Source organism: Falco punctatus (assembly GCF_963210335.1).
Source record: "Falco punctatus genome assembly, chromosome: Z".
NCBI lineage: Eukaryota > Metazoa > Chordata > Aves > Falconiformes > Falconidae > Falco > Falco punctatus.
Genome location: NC_137586.1, coordinates 37,759,195 through 37,779,156, shown reverse-complemented (window position 1 = coordinate 37,779,156; position 19,962 = coordinate 37,759,195). Strand labels below are relative to the sequence as shown.

Sequence of the window (19,962 nt, the reverse complement as noted above, 5' to 3'; positions counted from 1 at the left end):
TCTCTCGCCGGCACCCCCCGCCCCGGTCGTGGTAGTGTCCCCCGGCCGGGACCCCGTCGCGGCAGGGGGCGAGGGAGGGGCTCGGCGGCTGGACCGGGTCCTGCCGCGGGGGCCGGGCGGTGCGCGGAGGAGGGGGCGGCTGTGGCACCGCGTGGGGAGCGGTGCGTGCGCGTGGCGCTTACCGGTGCCAGCGTGTGTTTCAACCCGCGGCGCCTCCGAGCCGTCCGGGACCACCCGTCCCGCAGGGGCAGAAGCGGCCCCGGTGGGGCGGGGGGCAGGTAGGGGCGGGCTGCGGGTGTGATCCCGCCTTCCCACCGCCGCGGGCTGGCCGGTGGGCTGCAGGGGCCGAAGGGCGGTGGGAGTCCCGTGTTTTTTTCGGTAAAATGGGAGCGGGGAGGTTCGAGCCGGTGGGCAGGGGCTGGCGAGTTCCGCTCGGGTGCCCGGGTAAGGCCTCCAACACTGGAGACAAAACATAATGTTATGTTTTAAATGCTGGTTGAGCTCAGGGTGCAAGTCCGTTTCTTAACCGAAAATTTCCCTGTACCTGTCGAGAACCAAAATCCTAAATTTGAAAAAGAAAATCTCCTCCTGGCCCCTGCTTCCCCCCTACCCCGTTCATTTTTTATGAGAAAACTTGTTTTCCTTCACCTGTTGCTGAACTGCAGTAATCAATATAGCTACGAAGCACCTAGGAGTAGCAAGCAGCATCTGCCAGGACTGGAGAGGCATGTGGTGTGCTTGCCAGCGTGCAGGAGACTGAATTTATCTGTAGTCACCTCCCCCACCCTCACTAAAATGTGAGTGGAAGCCATAAACAGAATTTATTTGTGCCTCATAGTTTGTTTTGTGGCACGTAGAACAATTAGTGCTGTAAGTTTACTTTTTTTTTGTATGGGGTCTGTGTGTGTTAGCCAGTGTCCCATGTTGCACATGTTGCAGGTATTTATTGGCCATCAGTGAGCTACTAGTTGATACTTTCTTTTATGTGATTATTTCCAGAGTGTGTGGTTTTGGGTTGGTTTTTTGTTTAGTTGGTTTGGGGTTTGTTTGCTTAGGGTTTTTTTTGTTTGGTTGGTTTGAGGTTTCTTTTGATGCTGGGCTTGTGTTTTTTTTAATAGGTCACCGAGGTTGTGTAGTTGATCTGGGTAACTATCCCACTCTTACTTCACCCTTCTTGTTCTGTTATCTTCATCCTCTCCTGTACTTACCTGTTTCCCCTCTTCTGAATCAATCTTGTAAGCTCTTTGACAAGATCCCATTGTATTTGACACTTGTTTTGCTGCAGTACATTTAGTAAGTATATGTAATCATTTGCTGATGGTTCTGGTGAGAGAATTGTAAATATCCATGACAGTGCCTTGGTGACTTGCCTTGCAGGGGTCTCTTGGGGGTGGGGTTTAAATGTGCTGACCTGAGCTGGATGGAAAGCCTGATTCTGCATATATGAGTTGTAGTAGTTACAGAGCTTGTAGTTACAGATGTACACTTTAGATGGCTATTACTTAATACTTCATTTAAACAAAATCATCGTGAGTATGGAGTGGTTCTTGAGGTAAGAGACTTTGCAGTATCTAGCAACTTTTTTGGACTTGCTATCAATGTTGGTGGAATTCTTGCCCTTTTGAAGTTTTTGACAACGTTCTTGTTGGCTTGATAAAAAGTGTGGGTTGTCAGGTCTCCACTGAGTGTATGAGGTTTCTTCAAGCTGTTTTAGGGTCTGCCTTTCGTGTAAAGAAATAGGAATTAAACCATTTGGATGGAGCTTCTTTTTGTTTCACAGCTGTGAGTCCATGCAGTCCAGCAGAAGTAGGCTGTGTTGGCTTATGAATTCAGTGACAGCTTCTCTGTCAGCAAAAAGGGAGCTTTGTCCGATCTTTCCTCCTGCCTATTGTTTGAGACTGAGAAAGTTGATGTGTCTTCTGTGTACTGAACTTAAGTAGGGAGAATTGTCACTGTGGCTCCTGCGATGGTTATTATTGCTTGCATTATAGTTACTAATAAGGCCACAATTCTGTTTCTTCTATAAGAGACAACAGTTCATTCATTATTTTGTAGAAAAACACAGAAAAGTGATTGGAGAGATACTGCAGCTATGATTTCTAGTTTTCTCTTCTTAATGAGGCTATGCAAACAATATAAAATTTAGACTATACTAAGGATTCTGTTTTTCACAACCTGTGATTATTGGAACTATTAGACAAATGAGGATTCAGCTGACATTGGAAACATTTCTGGACTCCTGTGTGTAACAGAAAGTGGTAAGTTGCAGTATTTTCTTAGGAAGCTGACATCATTAATGCTGCAGGAATCTTTTTTTGAGTGACCTGAACTGTATATGGTTTATGAGCCAAATAGTGTAGTATAATTCATGACTGTGTTAAAATTGCAGATGAACTTAAAATCACTTTGTATTTTAATGTGGTATTTGGAATATATTTCTTACCATCAGAATGAAGAACTCGCCAAGAATTTTGTGATCCATGCTGATAAGACAGACATGTAGTGCAAAGACCAGCCTTAAGGCAGAATTATGTACCTGAATGCATCTTAGCTAGAATGTGCAGTGGAAACTAATATATACATGCAATTATTATTAATACTACGTAAGAATAAAACATCATCTAACTTACTAAACAGCTGGAGAGTAGCTTTCATGAACCCTTCAGGCATCTCTATCCAGTAACTTAATAATACAATAAAGATGAAAATGCTCCTTGAAGGCCTACAATGGTAGTAGCAGTTAACTAAGCAGGTAGATGATTGTCAGCTTTCCAGGTGTTTGTGCCTTGTGTTTGCCCTGTTAAATAATCAGAGAGCAATATATTTTTACATATTCTGCTGATGGAGTCCTTAGATTTGATTAACGATATCAGATTAGTGTTTCACAACTGAATTCTGGATAAATTATTTGTGTTAAAAAAAAACAATATCAAGAAGGAGAAAGTCTTGGAAAAAAACCCCAAACAAACCAGCAGTGATAAAACAGCTTCCTTATACAGCTGAAAGAAATTATATATCTACCCATTATTTATTTATTTATTTTTTACTTAATAATGCACATACTCAGCTTGCCATGTGCATGCCTATTCTGTGATAGGAAAGCATTTCAGACACCCACCCCTTAGGAGTCACTTAGTAAGTATGAGCTTTTCGGAGAGAGTGCAGGATGTCCAGCTAGACTGTCATTCCAGGCTCTGCAAACAAAGCTGTGAGAGGCAAATTGTTGCCTTGGACTGAACTGAACAGCTTGCTGCCAGGGTCGACACTTGGCACTGATCGCTCTTCCAGCACTGCAAAAATCTGCTGGATAGCATGGGTTTCTTCTACTGGTCAGGGCTAAGGATTCTTCAATCAGTGTTTCAGAAGCTTTTTAAAGAGTTGCAGAACAGGATGAGGAACAATTCACATTTTTTATTACTTTATTTTCCTAAGTGATATTTATTACAGAAATAAAAAGTGCTCAGAGGTTTTCGTTATTCTGTTTATAGAATTAAGTCGATACATTTTAAAGCAGTTGAAATGACAGTAGCATAGATGTTTGGTAGCATGTGTGTATGTGCTTCTTAGCTGATGCCATCAGAACTCCTGCTTCTGTGTAGAATTGTACTTGCATTGTTTGATCTGCAGCTACATAATGATTACAGTTTGCCTGTAAACTTTTATTTTCTAGCATTTAAAGTTTCCTGAAAGTCTTGCAAGTCCAGATGTTCCTGACCCAGTACTTTAGCGGGAACTCCCTTTCAGTTACTGATAGTTGACAATACTTACTTGCATTTACTTTACTTGGGTACAATGTATTACAGTAGGTCAGGTTGCAAAAACCCTCATGTCAGACTTCTAAAGACATGCTGCTGATTGCAGAGTATTTACAATAGCTGCTACGCACTCTGTTCCCCTTTGGGAAGTATGCCTCCCTAGCTATTTGTGCACAGTGCCCAGTACACATAAAAGTTTTAAAAATAGGTTAAGATGGGGGAAGAAGTTGTGGAGATCTTCAATCATGTGCCTCAGACACACTTGTCAAGCTATTAGTAAAACGTGACAAGCCCAGTACTACAGTACTGTTGGTGCATCAGTCTTTGATGACCCTTTGGTGTATGTGAAATACTTGTAATCTAGCCCGACATATCGGTATGCCTTGAGTATGTTTTGTCATTTTCTATGTGGCTTTTCTTTTGTTTAACAGCTTATTATAGTGCCTTCTTAATTTGCTGTGGTGTTATACTATAGAATTTAATTCATTCAGATGTTTATGTATTAACTTCTCTGTCTTGTTGTAATAATTTGACTTAGTTTTCCATTCTTTTCCAAGTTGGTTTTTTTTTTTTCCCCTGCCTTACCCTGTAGAAGCCAGTAGATATGTTCCTAATGTTGTCTGCAGCAATAATGACGGACTAAAACTCTTGGATCATAACAATTTGAAAAGGGCTAAAAAATTTCTGGCCTTTTCATAAGGCTGGTTTGTCTTGTAAGGCAGGTACCTAACTTCTTTTTCTTTTGAATGAGAAAGAAGCAGAACACTTAGTCATGGTTTGCTTCTGCTTTGTTTGTCAGAAGGTCCTTGAAGCATGTAATGCTCTTTTATGTGGCTCAGACCACATAAAAGGAAGAAAACTTTCTGTTCCAAATCTCAGTTGAGAATGAACTTTCAGTTGCTAACAAGGTGAGCTTTGCTCTGGGTGCTAACTTAATGGAAGCATTTCTAAACCTTAATGATCCTGAGATATTTAATTTCCTTTGAGCCATATATACAGAAGAACTCTCTTGTTTTTCTTTCCCAGTTCTTTTCAAAGCCTCATGTGATTTATGAAAATGACTTAATAGTCACAAAAAGAGGAATAAAATTTATTCCACCACTCACTGATTGTGTTCTGGTCAGCTTTATTCTTTGTGTACTTCAGTTTGCAGTTCAGTGGAAATGGAACTATTTCATAGCAATGTGTCTTTTTGGTTTCATTTAATGGTTGGAGTGAATCCTGAAGTTCATTACATTGACAGTGCATGTATGTGAAGTGTTGATTGGTAGAAAGATTGCATCAAGGGTTCTAGTTTCAAATTGTTCTGCTGGCATCCTTTCAAGTGAGGAAAGAATGGCTGCAGATAAACTGGGATTAGTGCTTTGGGAATGAATCTACCAAGTGAAAGTTATTATCCGGATACTAAAGAAAAGGGGCAGCTGACTTCAACCCCCCATCCCTTCTGCTGATGTATTGGTTATTAGTTGACTGCTGTCATTAATGCTATTGGTAATAATTATTTCTACATAGGTTGGGAGGAGTGTGTGTGTTTGAAATATTCTTTATAACAACATGTCTAGATGTTAGCGAAGTCATGCATTAATACATAACTGCATGAGGTAATTCAGCCTCACATCTGATCTTGCAGAAGGATTGAGAATGGAAAATACTTGAATTTTATTGCTTTCATTTGCCCTTCTGTTGTCATCTTACCTCAGTGTTTTATCAGTGTCAACATTGTCAGTTTCAGTGTAACACAACTTTATATGGAATGATAGGTTGCTGGTGATGCTGGCCCAGAAAAAAAACAGAGCTGTGGGGAGCATTTACAATTAGTTTTATTGTTTGAAAAAGCAATTACACTCCTTCAGAGGCCCTGAGGAGGAAAGTTTGCTGTGAGCAAAGGGATTCTGAATGTGTTTTACTGAAGCAGGTGCAGCTGGTTTAACCCACTCTCTCAGGGTAATTGAGATGTTGGGAGGAGCTTGGTGACTTTTATTTTTGTTTCCTCTTCTTCCAAATGTACTGGGAGGAGTATCAGTGTAATGCTTGTGGACCTAAACCCTTCAAATGCAATCCCCAGGTTTGCATTTTCATCCATGCATCCACTGTATGGATGACGGAAGAATTACTGAATTCCTTTTTGCAACAGGTTTTGCTATCATTTGATGTATGTGCAAGACTTTAAATTTTAGAAGCAAACTTCAGCAATGTTTTCTGGCATGACTGAGTAGGCTGTTGAGACATCTTGAGAGGGAGAGGTGAGTTGCTTAAGACCTTGAAGGCAGGAGTACGGTGGCAGAAGAAAAGGAATGCAGAGAGGTACGATGAATGTGACTAGAAGCACTTAAGAGTTGGCTAATAAATCAAGCTGTTTGTTGTGGCATGTATCTGAATGATGCTGAACATATGCCTTCAAGCTCAGAACAGCTTAATTTTACAGAGATTTGATATCTTTTGGATTGACAATTTAAAACTTTTTTTTTAACAGAAAATTGAATTAGATTCTTACTGTTATGGACATGTAAATGCTTTTGAAGCTTTTATTTTTCTACCCTTTGTATTGGTGACCTTCTATTTGAAATTTATGTTTTGTGAGGTTTGTGGTATGTCATTGACAGTTGTATGAATTTTGTGATATGGCATTGACATCTATATGAAAGACATTGTATTGTGTGAATTCTATGGGGTTTTAGTCGTAGATGTGGTCAAATGTACCATTAAAATTTATGCATTATACACTGTTCAGGTTTATTTCCACCAGCCAAGAAAAGAAAGTTAATGTGACAACTGCCACAGGAATGCTTGAACAAAAGTAAAATGCTTCCTAGAATACAGCATATCACTCTTCTATTAATAGAGTTAGAACAAAGGATACTAGAAACCTTAACAGGGGGAAAAAAATCCAGTTTGGTTGGGAATAAGCTCAGAAACTAACAATTCTACCATTGTTTGAAATGTCTTGCATTATAATTGGGTGATTAAATATAAATTCTGACCTGATTGGATTGTATCCCAGCAATGAATTGGCCTTTTAAAAAACAGTTACAGGAAGCAGTAGACAGGTACCCACCTTGTTTTTCACAGATTTGGGAGCTGTCGTTGTTGAATAACAAAGTTCATGCAATCAGAGAGTCTGTAAGGACTGTGGAATAGCCAAAATACCGTTTCTTATCAGTAGTCAGTCCCTGGATGACAGAGTTGGTCACTTCTGCAGGAAGCTAAAACATTCAAAAACAGTAGCAGTAGAAGGTGTATCACTGAAGTTGAATAAAATTGTAATCAGTGCTTTGGACCATGTAAGTGCTCTGAGTTTTTTTCTTTCAAATTTTTTATCTTAAGATGCTATAAGAGTAAAAGCTATGTTTTGGCTGCAGAGAATAGCCGATTCTGAAATGAGACACTTAAGGAAAGGTAGCTGCATTTATATTTTTCAATTTTATTTTTTTATTTTATTAAATTATCTAGCATAATGAAATGGATTATGCACACCTGGTGAGTTTAATTTACCTCCCTGTCAAATCCTGATACTGCAAGTACATCAGAACAAACATTTTTATTCTTTTTTTAATGATGTCAGGCACAAAGTGGTCCTGTTGAACTTAGCTTATTCACAAACTGCTCAAGCACTTTGATTATCAGACCGCATTTGCGTGGGTTTCTTAAGGAGCAGAAGGTGCAGAAGCAGTGTGACTGGAAAGAAATCTTAGGTTTTACAGTTAAAGTGAATGTGGGATGGTTAAGTCAGAGATAGCCTTTAAAGCTGGCATTGGTTCAGTTCACCTGCAGTCCCTTCAGTGGTGTTAGCTTCTTGTATTGTATACAAAAAAACTTACCAGACCCTTAGTCTGTGTAAGCTGAAAGTCTAGGAAAACCATTTAGAAACCCCCCCGAAAAATAAACCCTTCACTTTCCAGTGTGTATATTCATAAGCTACATAGACAAGTATAGTTGATCTGTCAGCTTTTTATCTAGATAATTTTGATCTTTAACTGAAATTGCTTAGCTTCCAAGTTTTTATCTCCTGAAGCCTTGCTGTGTTTTTGGAAAAGAAGTGGTGGGGAAATCATTGCAAGATTGTGCACATGCCATGCCCAAGAGTTTATTCTTTTCTTTAGAACCCCTTCAACACCTATGGGAGAGTAAATGCACCTCTGCTGGACTGGTGCTGCATATCCCAGAACACTTGGGAAAAACAGCTTCTGGCTTCCATCTGTGAGGCAAAGTGTGAAAAGAAAGAGAACTTTGATTAAAAAAATGTTCAGTCCCATGGGGGGTGTTATTTCTCAAGAGACAGAAACTGTTTAATTTTTTAAAAAAATTAAAGAGTTTAATTTTGCGGGGGCAAAATGTGATTTGTTTTCTTCCCCAAAATGGCAATGTTGTATTTCACTTGAAACTGTTCCCTCACAAATTTTGAACAATTGGTTGCTTCCTGTTGGGGGAAGCACTGGAACAATTGCAGCGTAGTTTCACCAAAGTAATGACAGAACTATAGTTCGGCAAAAGTGGAGGCAACTTCCTCCTTATATAGATCTAAGCTATATTTTTATGAGATCTGAGTTTTCGGTAGGTAGGACCTGTGTAACTTGCAGCTGTGTTTTGGATACAGTTTCTTTTTTCTTTTTTTCCCACTCCCTGCGCCCTCCTCCCCCCTCTGAATAAACTTTGGTTTAGTTTGTAATGAGATGTTGTACTGTTTTGCATATGTATGCGTCTAAGCTCAGAGGAATTCAGCTGTAACAAGTGTAAACTACTCCATTTGTGTCTTCCACCTCATCCCAGAAAGGTTTAGAAGTTTTGCATGTATATTTTAAATTTGTATAGCATGTGAAGGTTGTAAATTGAGTTTCGTGTTCTGAGTTTGTTACATTCTGCTGGGTAAACACCGCTTTTTGCCCTTTGCACCACTCCCCTCTTCCCACCCCTGATAAGTAAATAAGCGTTTGCTCCTGGTAGCATACCAGCAAAGCAGTTCCGGTGGCTGCTTTTGCATTTATCCATTTTCAGTAATTATAGAGGGAACAGACAGATGTTAAAAAGATAGATTTTCAGTAAGTAGCACAGTTTTTAGAAGGCACCACACCATCCTAAGAAATTTCTGCCACCAAATTGAAATGTTTAACTGTTACTCTTACTCGCAGAGATCACAAGTACTGTGAAATATAAGTGAATGTATTTTAGAGAATTCTGGGGAGTGTGTGTGGTGCTTGACTTTTCTGGTGTAATGAGAAAATATGCCTTTATGTCAGCAAAACCAGGACCTTAAAGGACACTTCTTGAAAGTGTAACCTTCCTGTGTTCAGGCTAAAGGTAGTCTGGAAAAAAAGCTTAACTCCAAAAACGTAACCATAATTCTCCTTTTTATTGTTAGTGCTAAAATGTAGCACTTCTAGCTTTAGGTGTAACTGTCATGTAGAACTCGTTTCAAAGTCGTGTTTAGAATTTTTCCACTGCCCATTTCTGTGGTGTCTTGGTGTGACTGATGGGTAATATACATGGTTTATCTTTAGACTACCAGATGTTTCTCTCTTTTCAGAACATAAAACTGCGTGGGGATTATGTTTATTTGCTTTGTATAAGCAGCACAATTGATTCTTGAAATAATTGTGGTGGAAAGGCACTTAAACCTAATAAAGCTGGAATTTAAAAAAATTAAAGAGAGAAAGAAAAAGAACAGTCTGTTTGACTGATGATGGGATATATGCCTGAGATTAAAGAGACAAAAAAGTCATCTAACACCTTGCTTTAACAGCATATTTCCTGTAATTATTTTTTTTTTCAGTCTGAAAGTGTAGAAATAGGATTTTGGCCTAACAAGATGTTAAGCCTTTCTAAGATTATTTTTTTTTTAACTTACAGAAATTATATTTATAAAAATCACTCATGCCAACCTGTTTGAGAAATAAATAAATGAACATACTGTGTACTATTGAGTCTTGTTCTTCAGAGCAGTAATACTATGTCGTGTGCCAAAGCAGCAGCCTGAGTGTTTAACTTCTTTTGACGGAGGGGGAATGGTGTGCGCCTCAGTTGCAGCATCACTGCACCATCTAGTGTCTCTCTGGATTAGTGGTGAGTTGTACACCTAGAATCTTGGCTCCCAAGTTTTACTGGCTTGCACGAATTGTCTGCATTGTACAAAAACAATTTGTCAAAAACTTGTTGGGTTTCTTCTGAAATACAAGATTTCCTGCTTGTTTTGCTGATCTCCTCTAGACTTCTAAGTGTCCTGCAAATTCAGTAGGAGGTGGAAATGCAGCTCCTGGTGCTTGTATGCCTTTTCAATATGCAACACGAATGGGGGCAGGGGGCGGGGAAAGAAGCCGGCTTTCTTTCTATTCTTCTATGCTACCAGGGCAGATATATTTAGTATGTGTATATATGTATATAAAAATACAATTTTATTAATATATCTTAAAATCGTTATTTTATCAGACTTTATCCTAGTATTATATTAACACCTGAAAAGCCTTTATAAATGTTTCTTCTAGAATGTAGGCAGACAAGATACACGACGCGTTAATAGTTATCAGGACATACTAAGGTAAAGTGTATGCATAAGGGTAGTAATCTGTTGTTTTATCAAAGATGGAATAAAAAGCAGGGGAGAATGTATTTTCTTATAGTCTTAAGTATCTTTAAAGCCACTCAGAAACTTTGTTTCCTGGTTTTTCTGTTAAAAGTTTTTTCTGTGTTGCCTTTATTTCCCTGCTGCTGGCTGGATGGCTAAATCCGAAGAGTTGTTAACGGAGTTACTCCAGCAGGCAGCCAGTCACAAGTGGTGTTCCCCCGGGGTTAGTACTAGGGCCAGTCCTGTTAAATGTCTTTATCAATAAACTGGAAGAGGGGATCAAGTGCACCCTCAGTGAGTTTGCAGGTGACACCAAGTTGCAGGGGAGTGCTGATCTGCTTGAGGGCAGGCAGGCTGTGCGGAGGGACCTGGGCAGGCTGGAGCGATCGTCCGAGGCCATTCCTGTGAGGTTCAACAGGGCTCAGTGCCGGGTCCTGCCCTTGGGTCACAGCAGCCCCACACAGCGCTACAGGCTGGGGGAAGAGTGGCTGGAAAACTACTGGACCTGGAGGTGCTGCTTGAATTCTGACTTGAACTCAAAATGTTTAAAGAAAATGCTAGTTCTCCCCTTTCTTTGTTTCCGAGTGTTTGTCCTACCTTCTGATGGTCTTCCATATAGTTGGTTAATGTTTAGCTTTAAGTATACAAGGAAACACATTTTTCCTAGGGCATTATCTTACCGGAATGGACAGATATAAATTTCTCTGAAAAATGGTTCCTTTTTTTTTCATATTTTTTTCCTCAAAGACACTAGTGTATACATTACTCAGATATTTATATGTACAGCCTTCCCGCTTTTATTTGTTTCTTTAATACAGCATTGAAACAAATAAAACTATTCAAAGATTATATGCTTTACTCAGTAATCCAGCAAAAGGATGCCTAATGGCACATTCTTTATTGGCTTCTTTTCAGTGTCCAGGTTACTTGCTATTCCCTTTAGGTTTTTGGAATTGCAGAATAAGTAAATATCAACAAAATTCCAATCCCATGCCTCTATTTTGATGTGTTTTTTCCTGTGCTTGGCTAAATTTCTGCAAAAATTCTTTCAACTGGGGGTGCTATTTCATTAACGTGAACCATTCAAAGAATGCATGGACTGCTATTATAAGCAGATTGTGTGATGTCCTTTGTTACGTTTAAGCATTGTTTGTTACTGATATGCTGTATGCTGGATCAAGTGATATATTTTGAATTAAAAAGCACACTTTTCAAAGCTCCAGATCAGCGGAGACCTGTGTGTATGCAACTTTTTTCCCACCTCCTTTGGCTTATTTTCTAAACAATTTTTGTGCACTAGAAAATCTGGGGCATTAGGCTGTGAATGTTAGTAACAAGGCTACAATGCAAATAAGACCTAGATGTGGTTGTTGATTAATATTCTCAATAGTCTGGTAAACAATGTTGTTGTCTTTCATCTCCTCAGCTCTGTATAGGAGTGCATTCTCGTTCGGTTTGCAGCCTGGAAGGCATTTGGAGTGTCATAGTGCAATGAGAGATACAAATGAATGCAAGTTCTGCCGTCCTGGAATTTTCCCCCATCTGTTAGCAGGCTAAAATGTCCACAATGGGAGAAGGTTGATCTCTGTTTTCCTATTACAGGGGTGTTTTGGTGGGAGACTTCTGTTTGCAGAAATGGAGGAAATCTGAGTGCTTCCTTGCACAACACGTTTCAGTGGACAGGTTGCTGGACTTGAAGTCAAGACAACTCAGTTATGTTCTTGGCTCTGCAGCTGACAGCTTTGGCACTTTGTATTTCTTAAGGAGTAGTTTTGCTAACTGGAAGCAAAATTAATAGTGAAATAGTGCTGCATACGGTGTCAAGTAATGACTATGGGCATTGTTGTCACACTGGATTCAAGCTGTTCCTGGAAGAAGTAAACTAAAAAGAAATAAATTATTGTCTAGTAAACAGTTCTCATTTGATGGTTTTAAAAGTTTTCATGCAACTTAAGAAGTGAAGATTGATCTTACAATGTCTGGAATAGGCATGTTGTACTTTACATAACATTTGCCAGTCCTGTTGTAGATAGAATTTATAAATTGCAGCAAGTGAATAGTGTAGCTTTTAATTTAAATATGCTTAAGAGAAGTTTTTTTATATCATCACTTCTTTTGCATTCAAAAATAGTCTGCATGTGTAATGACATTCAACTTACTAAATCTATGAACAACAAATGATTGGAAACATTATGCTCAGTTTAGATTTTCTGTAAAAAGGTCTTTTTAGACAACTTGTAACTTGAGGTTACTGCTTCTAACTGAATTTTGGAAAAAAACTTTATCACACAAAGTCTGATGATAGATACATCATAGACTCACAGAATCATAAAATGGTTTGGGTTGGAAGGGACCTTAAAGATCATCTAGTTCTAACCCCCCTGTCAGGGACAGAAACACCTTCCACTAGACCAGGTTGCTGATGAATGTGCTTGTTACAAGCAGAATACCTTTGCCCTGTTAGCAAAGTATTTGTCTTCTCAAGTAATTTGGGAGAAAGCAAAGGCTATATCTAACTGATAATTCTGCATTGGAGGGAAAGGGAAGAAAGGATTGTCTGCACATCTCATTTCTACATGAAAGTTTTGTTCTCCCTCAGAAGCTGTCATTCTGGTGCAGAGGTATACTTACTTGCACAGTATGTGACTTCTTGGTTTTTTTAAACTTTCTGCATCCTGATAATATAACCATCTTGATGTTAATAGCCATCTTGATTTGACTTGATTGTGAATGAATGTGTACTTGAACTGATGATTTCTTTACAGGGAGTTGTCTCTTAAATGTGTTCTTCCCTCATGACCCCAGGAAGCGGGGGGGGGAAGAGAGTTTCTGCCTTTTTGAAGAGCAAATGCATGCTATTCCTAGTGGATATTTTTTGCAAACCATTTTATATCACTTCTTTTAATCTGAGCCATTCATCATTCTGGGAACCGTCTTTTTTCAGGACAATTTGTTGCTTTTCTGGAGGTTGCTGCATTGGTGTGGGAGCCTAAACAAAAAAATAGGAAACACTTCCCTGAATTAATATTGGTAGAAAACAAGGTTCCTCCTTTTTTGTGAGATGCTGGCTGTATTGCAAAAGATCCACAGGTGAATAGTTTTTTTCATCCTGCTAGATCCTAATCAAAGATCTGGTGTATCATATACAGATACTTAATGAAAACCTTTCAGTTGGAGCCATCTCACTTCAGAGTGGCTTGAGCATCCTTCCTCACTGCAGGGGAAAGGCCTGGTAAAGGTCCTGTTCCTCTTCAGTCATTTTTCACTATGTTAATTAAGAATACTTGGCTCTGGATATGTGGCTTGTGTTATGTGATCATCTTTTCCTAATCATCTTTAATAGCCTAGTAGGATACAGCCTACAGCTGAAAAAGAGAAGATGTGGACCTTCACATCACACACTTTGTACAGATTACTTCTCATTTCACTCGGCCTCCACTGCTTGTTGAGGGAATCCCTTGTGGACTCCCCAGAAACAAGTGGATCAGTGTCTTTGCCTATAAATGTAGGACCATCCAGTTTTGTTTCTCATAAATTGCCTTTATGCAGGCAGGTAACATGTGAGAGCAGTTTCTGAATCCTCTGATAATTTATGTGGTCTTTGAGACCAGTTATGCTGCTGACATCTTGGTGGGGCTCTGGAGTGTCTCTACTTGCCTGCTCCTGTCAGTGGCTAGAAAAGCTTCTGACCCCATCCTTTACAGGTGGGTGTCTTTCAGTGAAGCTTGAAGGTTTTGATCTTCTTCAGTATAGGAGTCTGTCTTTAGGGAAAACCTGGATGCAGCTTTCAAGGTTTTTATGCTTAAGTCCATAGTAGCAGGTGAAGGGGGCAGGAGGGGCTGGGGAAAGGCGCCTCTTTTTTCGTTTCAGGTCTGTAATGGAGCCAGTAAGACCATTTCAGCTTTCCCTTCTGCTAACAGAGCCTCATCGAAGTTATGTGTGAGGAAACACCCTTTTTCTTTGCTGGCTGGAGAGGAAGAGATCAAAACAGATAGTACTAGGTGTAAGACTTCTAGTTAGCTTTTCTGCTGGGCAGAATTTACTGAGGTAAGGAAGCTCACTCTTCAACTGGGTGAGTGGAGAGATGCTGCGTTCTGCTGTAGGGCTTTGTTGTGACATTCTGCAGTTGCTCTATTGAATGTTCTGGGACCTCTGCTTTTCTTTACACAGTCCCAGTTTATAGAATAGATCATCATACTTAGCATTCAATTTATTTTTCCCCACATGATTCACATTTTATTGTCTGAATAGATTCCCACAAAGAGCCAGGGTGTGTGTGTCTCATTGGAGCTGAGCTTGCTTTCAAAAAGAGCTTCAGTTTTATAATAGATGTCAAATAGGTGTGAAATGAGAAAGGCTTGCAATGTCTGTAATCTTGTGCTGGGGGTGCAGTCCCTTTTTCCCTTTGTAAAGAGGCATACAGGTAAGGTCAAAAGGACAGGGGTTGTTTGATAGTTTAAAGAGAAGGATTTTCTTTCCATCTAACTTTAAAAAATTTAATAGAGAAGTTTCTATCCTGAAGCACTTGTTTTCTTCCAAAATGAAATACCCAAATGCAAAAGCCTTCATCTTTCTGTCAACTCATTATCTTTTCACAGCTCCTGTTCTGACTATGCAGGAAAATTTGCAGTAATGTTCCTAGTCTTCCTGATTATTTTTTAAAGATTCCTTTCAGGTTCCTTTTAAATTTTGGTGGAGTCAGTTCATCTGTCTTTCTCACTTTCCTTTAGAGAAAAGACAGTCCAAAACCAAGGAGCTGTCCTTGCTCATGGACAGTGTTTCACCATTTTTGTTCTCCATGTCATCACCATCTTCTTTTGGTGATATTTCTGAATTTGGCATGCTGTTGAAGCTTTGTCAGGCCAAGAAAGAGGAAAGCAGGACTGCTAAGACAGGGCTAGAAAAGTCTCAAGTACTTCCTTACATTTGTTTCTACTTCCTGCTGTTTTTTGAAAAAATAAATAAATAAATTGAAGACGCTGTTTTGGAAGATGTTAATGTGAGTCTGTTTAGACAAGTGAAGTTTTATTCTTTAGAAATGTTCAGGGGTATTCTACACTATTTTGACCAAACTTTAATGACTGTCTTAAACTACTTGCATCCACCCTGTGCTCTGGAAGTGGGAAGCCCCAGTCAGAGGCTGGTATCAATGTGCTTCTGGTCACCCCCAGTGCAGGCTGAACAGGGTTCGCCCTCAGCGGCTCAGCACTGAAGGTGCAAGTCTGTGTTCGTCCTAGTTCTGCTGGCTAGTGCAGAGGTGGGGTCACAGCTGAAACACAGGACATTGAATTCAGTCTTGATTTTAAATGGAAAAATCTAAAAAAAAAAAACAACCAAAAAACCCAAACAGCCATTCCACATTGTCCACTGCTGTCTGAATTCTTACTCTTCAGCAGTTAAAACTGTTCCAGTAATGAAAAATGCAATCTACCGATGGAGGTTTTGTTTAGGATTGTGTACTGAACTTGGCACGTTTCTATCTGTTCCCTGCTTGTGAAACTTACTTTAAGTCTAGAGAAAATGTTCCCTAAAGCATTCATGCAGCATAGACGGAACTGATGGCTTGTTCTCCAATGAAGTAATCTGTTTGGCTGTACGATTAGCTTATTATTCTGACAAATATCTTACTAAATGTTCAAGGGTAGACAGAGTGCCTGTTACTTGTGGCTGTTATAATTTTGTTTCTCTTTCCCTTTTTGCCTGCTGGAGCCAAGTCCACAGTTCCTCAAGTGTGTGTTTGTAGTTTTACACATGCTGTTGAAGGGATTAGTCACATGTATACAGTTATTTCTGTGTAAGGACTTCCTGGATTCAGCAGTTAATTTGTTAAGACTTGATAGAGGCTGATAAACAATAGTGTTACTCAAGATAATGGAGTCAAGTGGTGATTTTGACTATATTATAGTCAGAACATGAACTTTCAAATAATCTGCAGTGTTGCTCTTAAGCATTTTCTCCTTTAAAAGTTTCAAGTGGGTTCCCAGTGAAGTGAATGCATATGTGTTTGGAAGAACAACTTGCTACAGATCAATCTGTTTCTGATGCTTATTTTTTAAAAAAAAACATAAGATTACAGGACTGCTTTTTACTGGGGACTCAAAGTGAGAGTTAGTTAAACTCCTGGTAGATTTCCCTACTGTGGTTTTAATGTGTTTCTGTGTAAAACTGACAGCAGGATTTGTTCGAGTATGTAGGCCACTATTGTATTAGAATTACATAACCGTGTTGAGTGGTGGAAACAGATGAAAAGACAGGGATGTACGGCGTCCCCTCACAGATTATATCCTGCAACAATGAAGACAGCTCAAGCTCTGCAGAGAATGTGGTCACATGCAGTCAAAAAGTTGGGGATTTTGAAAGGGCACGTGAGTTGCTTTTTGTTGCATCTTGCTCCAAGTCTTTCCCCCCACCCCTCCCTTCATATATCCCTCCCTTCTCCAACTCACTTTTGTAGCCAGATAACTATTGTGGCAGATCTTCTGGTTTTGCTCTTCTTTCAGGGTGAATGAAGTTGTCTTTGGTGATCTCTTAGTAGCAAGTAATTGTATAAATCTCTGATGACTGTCAGTGAGAGTTGCAACAGCTGCCTGTTCATAGTACACAGACAATTTTAGCTCTTTGACTAGTTTCCTGCCAAAGATTCTGTTAAGCAGTCTATTTTGGGTATGTAGAAAGCACCTGTCATTTTGGTATATGAGCATTAGGCAGATTTAAACAAATCCTGACTACTGTGTTCTAATTAGAAATGGACTGACTTTAGTCACTAATGAATTTAGAGTAGCTAATTACAGTAATTTGCATTTACTGCAGGTAGCCTGCTATTTATATGAAACCTGGGTAGACTTGCAAAACAGTTGGTATTAGTAACTGACTGGAGGTGGGGTTCTTAACCATTTTGCACGCCTTTCTCCAGTGTTTTGGTCTGCTGTCTTGCAGTGAAATTGTGATCCTATAAGGGATGTGCAGGCTTCTCAGGATCCCTTTGTGTTTCCTTTACAGATGATGTATGAAGAAATTGGCAAGGTGATGGAGGCTTTTTGTAACTCATCACTTGATGCATTCAGAGGAAGGTTATATTATTAGACATGGAGTACAGGAATTTCACAGTTGTGGTAGAGACTTCAATCTTAGTTTTGATCAAGACCTCAACTAATGATTTATAACATTTGTAGTCTCTCCCTTCCTCTCAGTCTTCTCTTCCCCATTAATCTGTCAGTGTGGGTTAGCATTGTGGCAACGGCAAGCAGCAGTACATTTTATAATGTTAAAGAGATTATTGCTTAGAGATTTGAGGGAGTGCAGATGTGTTTTGTGCCTTATGGGCTTCCAAGGTGATCATTCAGTTCTCCAAACTGTGTTACAGAGCATGCATATCTTCATCAGTATGGCAGAACTAGTTCTGTTGTCTTGGTAATTATGTTTCACAAAATCAGGTTTGCCATGTACTTCCCTCTGCTAATATAGCATACAGCAAATGGGAAACAGTTTCCTGAGGAGCAGTTTCTAAAAATGTATTATTTATGAAACAAATACTTATGAATTTAAAAGTGAATTATTTAATTAGGTTTTGTTTAATGTTATGGTTTCATGCTAAAAATAAATCCCCAAAATTTACACAAAAAGTACCTGAGAAAGTGACTGATACTGTGAGGAAGAACTTTTTCTAGACACAGATGAGGTAATACTATATGGGTTCAACATCTTGCAAGCACCTTAGGCAGTGGTTTCTTTTCCACTCATATTACTTATTTTTGTGACCAGATGTAGTAAGACTTACTTACCAGAGCAAAATAAACTTAACCCTGTTACTTTACAGTGCTTTGATTTACTACACGATGTGTCTCTCCAGTTGTGCGTGAAGTTTTACTTGTGCCACTGCTCACGGGAGGCCTAGTTTACTGGAAGGAAATTCCTGTATGCTTAAATATTTCATGCCCATAAATCCATCCCCGATATCTTCACTGTACTTTCCTCAGTTCTTTTTCTGCAGTGTTGTACTGAATACAAATAAGCAGCCATTTCTCAGGCCTTCCTTTAATGGGTAGTGTATCGAAAGACCTGGTGTTAGAGTTCCTGGAAGAGTAAGGGAACTATGCCGCTGTGAGCCCACATCAATTTCATCCTGCCTGCCTTAGTGTTTGCCTGCTCAGAGATGGACTTGGTATTTCTTGGCTGGGAAGGTAGTGTCAGTAAGAGCTGCATACAGGTGCAAACCAAATTTAAGTAATGTTCTTGTTACACGTGTAGGTTGTTAAGGCTTTTATACAGTGAGAAGGATGGAAAAGATTTCCCATCTCTCCTGCTTCTACAAAATTTGAACCCACGTGCTTGTCCTTCAAATTTTACCCATCATTTCATGCTTTTTCATTTCTAAAACTTTCTTCAGTGAAGTCAACTGAAATTTAAATGACACAGAGGACCTTCTTTAGCACAGCCTGGATGAAGAGGCTAAAAATATCATATGGAAAAGCAGGGCAGTGATGGCATAGCCAAGGGTCAGTGGTAGGTAAATTCTTAACACATTTTCATACATGCCAGACAAGCAAGCCTGATCACTTCTATTTACGGCAGCATCACAACAGCTCTGAAAAAGTGCTTAGTTGAGAAGAAAGTTTTTACTTATGGAAGGTTCTTTATGTAAGGCAAGGTATGTAGTGAGACAGTTCAGTGTCAGCTAGTTGAAGTCATGAGGAGGTGTCAGCTGGTTAAATGGGAATATCAGATAGAATAATTTCACCCTGTGCTTTAGCGGAGTAATTCACTGACCCAAGACATACATGTTTTAATTCTAACGGTTATAAATGCCATTCGTTCTTGTCTGATCTAGACAAGTAGAAACTGAGAAATTCTTACTTTTGTTATTTTTGATGTAAGACATTCTCTCCTCCAGCTATTTTAAATGAATTTTTTAATTAGACCCAAAAGTTCTGAAAACTGGGAAGCATTGTTTATTTTCTTGGAGAGCACTGGAAATTTAACACTGTTCAGTGCTGTAAAATTCCTGGTAAGAATGCTGAATGTTTTGCATGTGCCTTCAGGAACTCTGAGCAGGACTTACATTTGAAGTTTGTTTTTCAATACAGTAAATGTGTAACGGAAAAGGTAAACTTAGTTCCTCCGAGGAGCTCAGAATCCACTGGTAGAATACATCATGAGGTTCTTTGCATTCAAGAAACAGCATCCATAGCTTGCTAAACAGTTGTATACTGCCAGAAGACTTTTACTCTGAAAATATGGGGGATGCTTTAAAGTACAGGCATACCCTTCTTGTGTCACTTCTCTGTCTATTGTTTTGGGGTTTAGTTGCCAGTAATCCCTTTAATGCCTTTTAAAAGACTGTGAAGTCAAAACTGAGCTTCTGTCTGAACTTCAGGTTTTTGAGCATACTTTTAGCTTCCCAAGAAAGAAGACCACTTCTAGCAGTAAAAACAAATAAAGCTATGGCTTGAATATGTACATGCACGTACACATGCAATGGCTGGATTTTTTTCTGCAGTGAATGCTTTGCATTTTGAAATATTTGCAGTATGTCAAATATTGTGGTTCATTTTTCTCCTTGTTTTACAGGGCAGGCACTGAAGGGGCTGGCTGTGTACTATATGATGCATCACAGCTGGGTGATTATTCTGTATTATATTTTAAGCTGCGATG

At 39.3% G+C, this 19,962-nt stretch overlaps 1 protein-coding gene across 7 annotated transcripts in view; it reads left to right on the top strand.

Moving 5' to 3' along the window:
• The window catches only part of TJP2 (tight junction protein 2), a 66,297-nt gene that overhangs the window by 21,702 nt on the left and 24,633 nt on the right, over positions 1-19,962 (top strand). The window contains exon 1 of one of the 7 annotated variants that reach the window (XM_080372916.1): positions 13-9,812. The exons of 5 other annotated variants lie outside the window; for them this stretch is intronic. Coding sequence is in view for 1 of the 2 variants with exons in the window: in XM_080372911.1 (XP_080229037.1) it covers positions 16,554-16,676 (123 nt within the window). In the remaining variant the exon portion in view is untranslated. Of the gene's footprint in view, positions 1-12; positions 9,813-14,788; positions 16,677-19,962 lie in introns of those variants that run through there. One more of the 7 variants, XM_080372911.1, reaches the window with a different exon arrangement.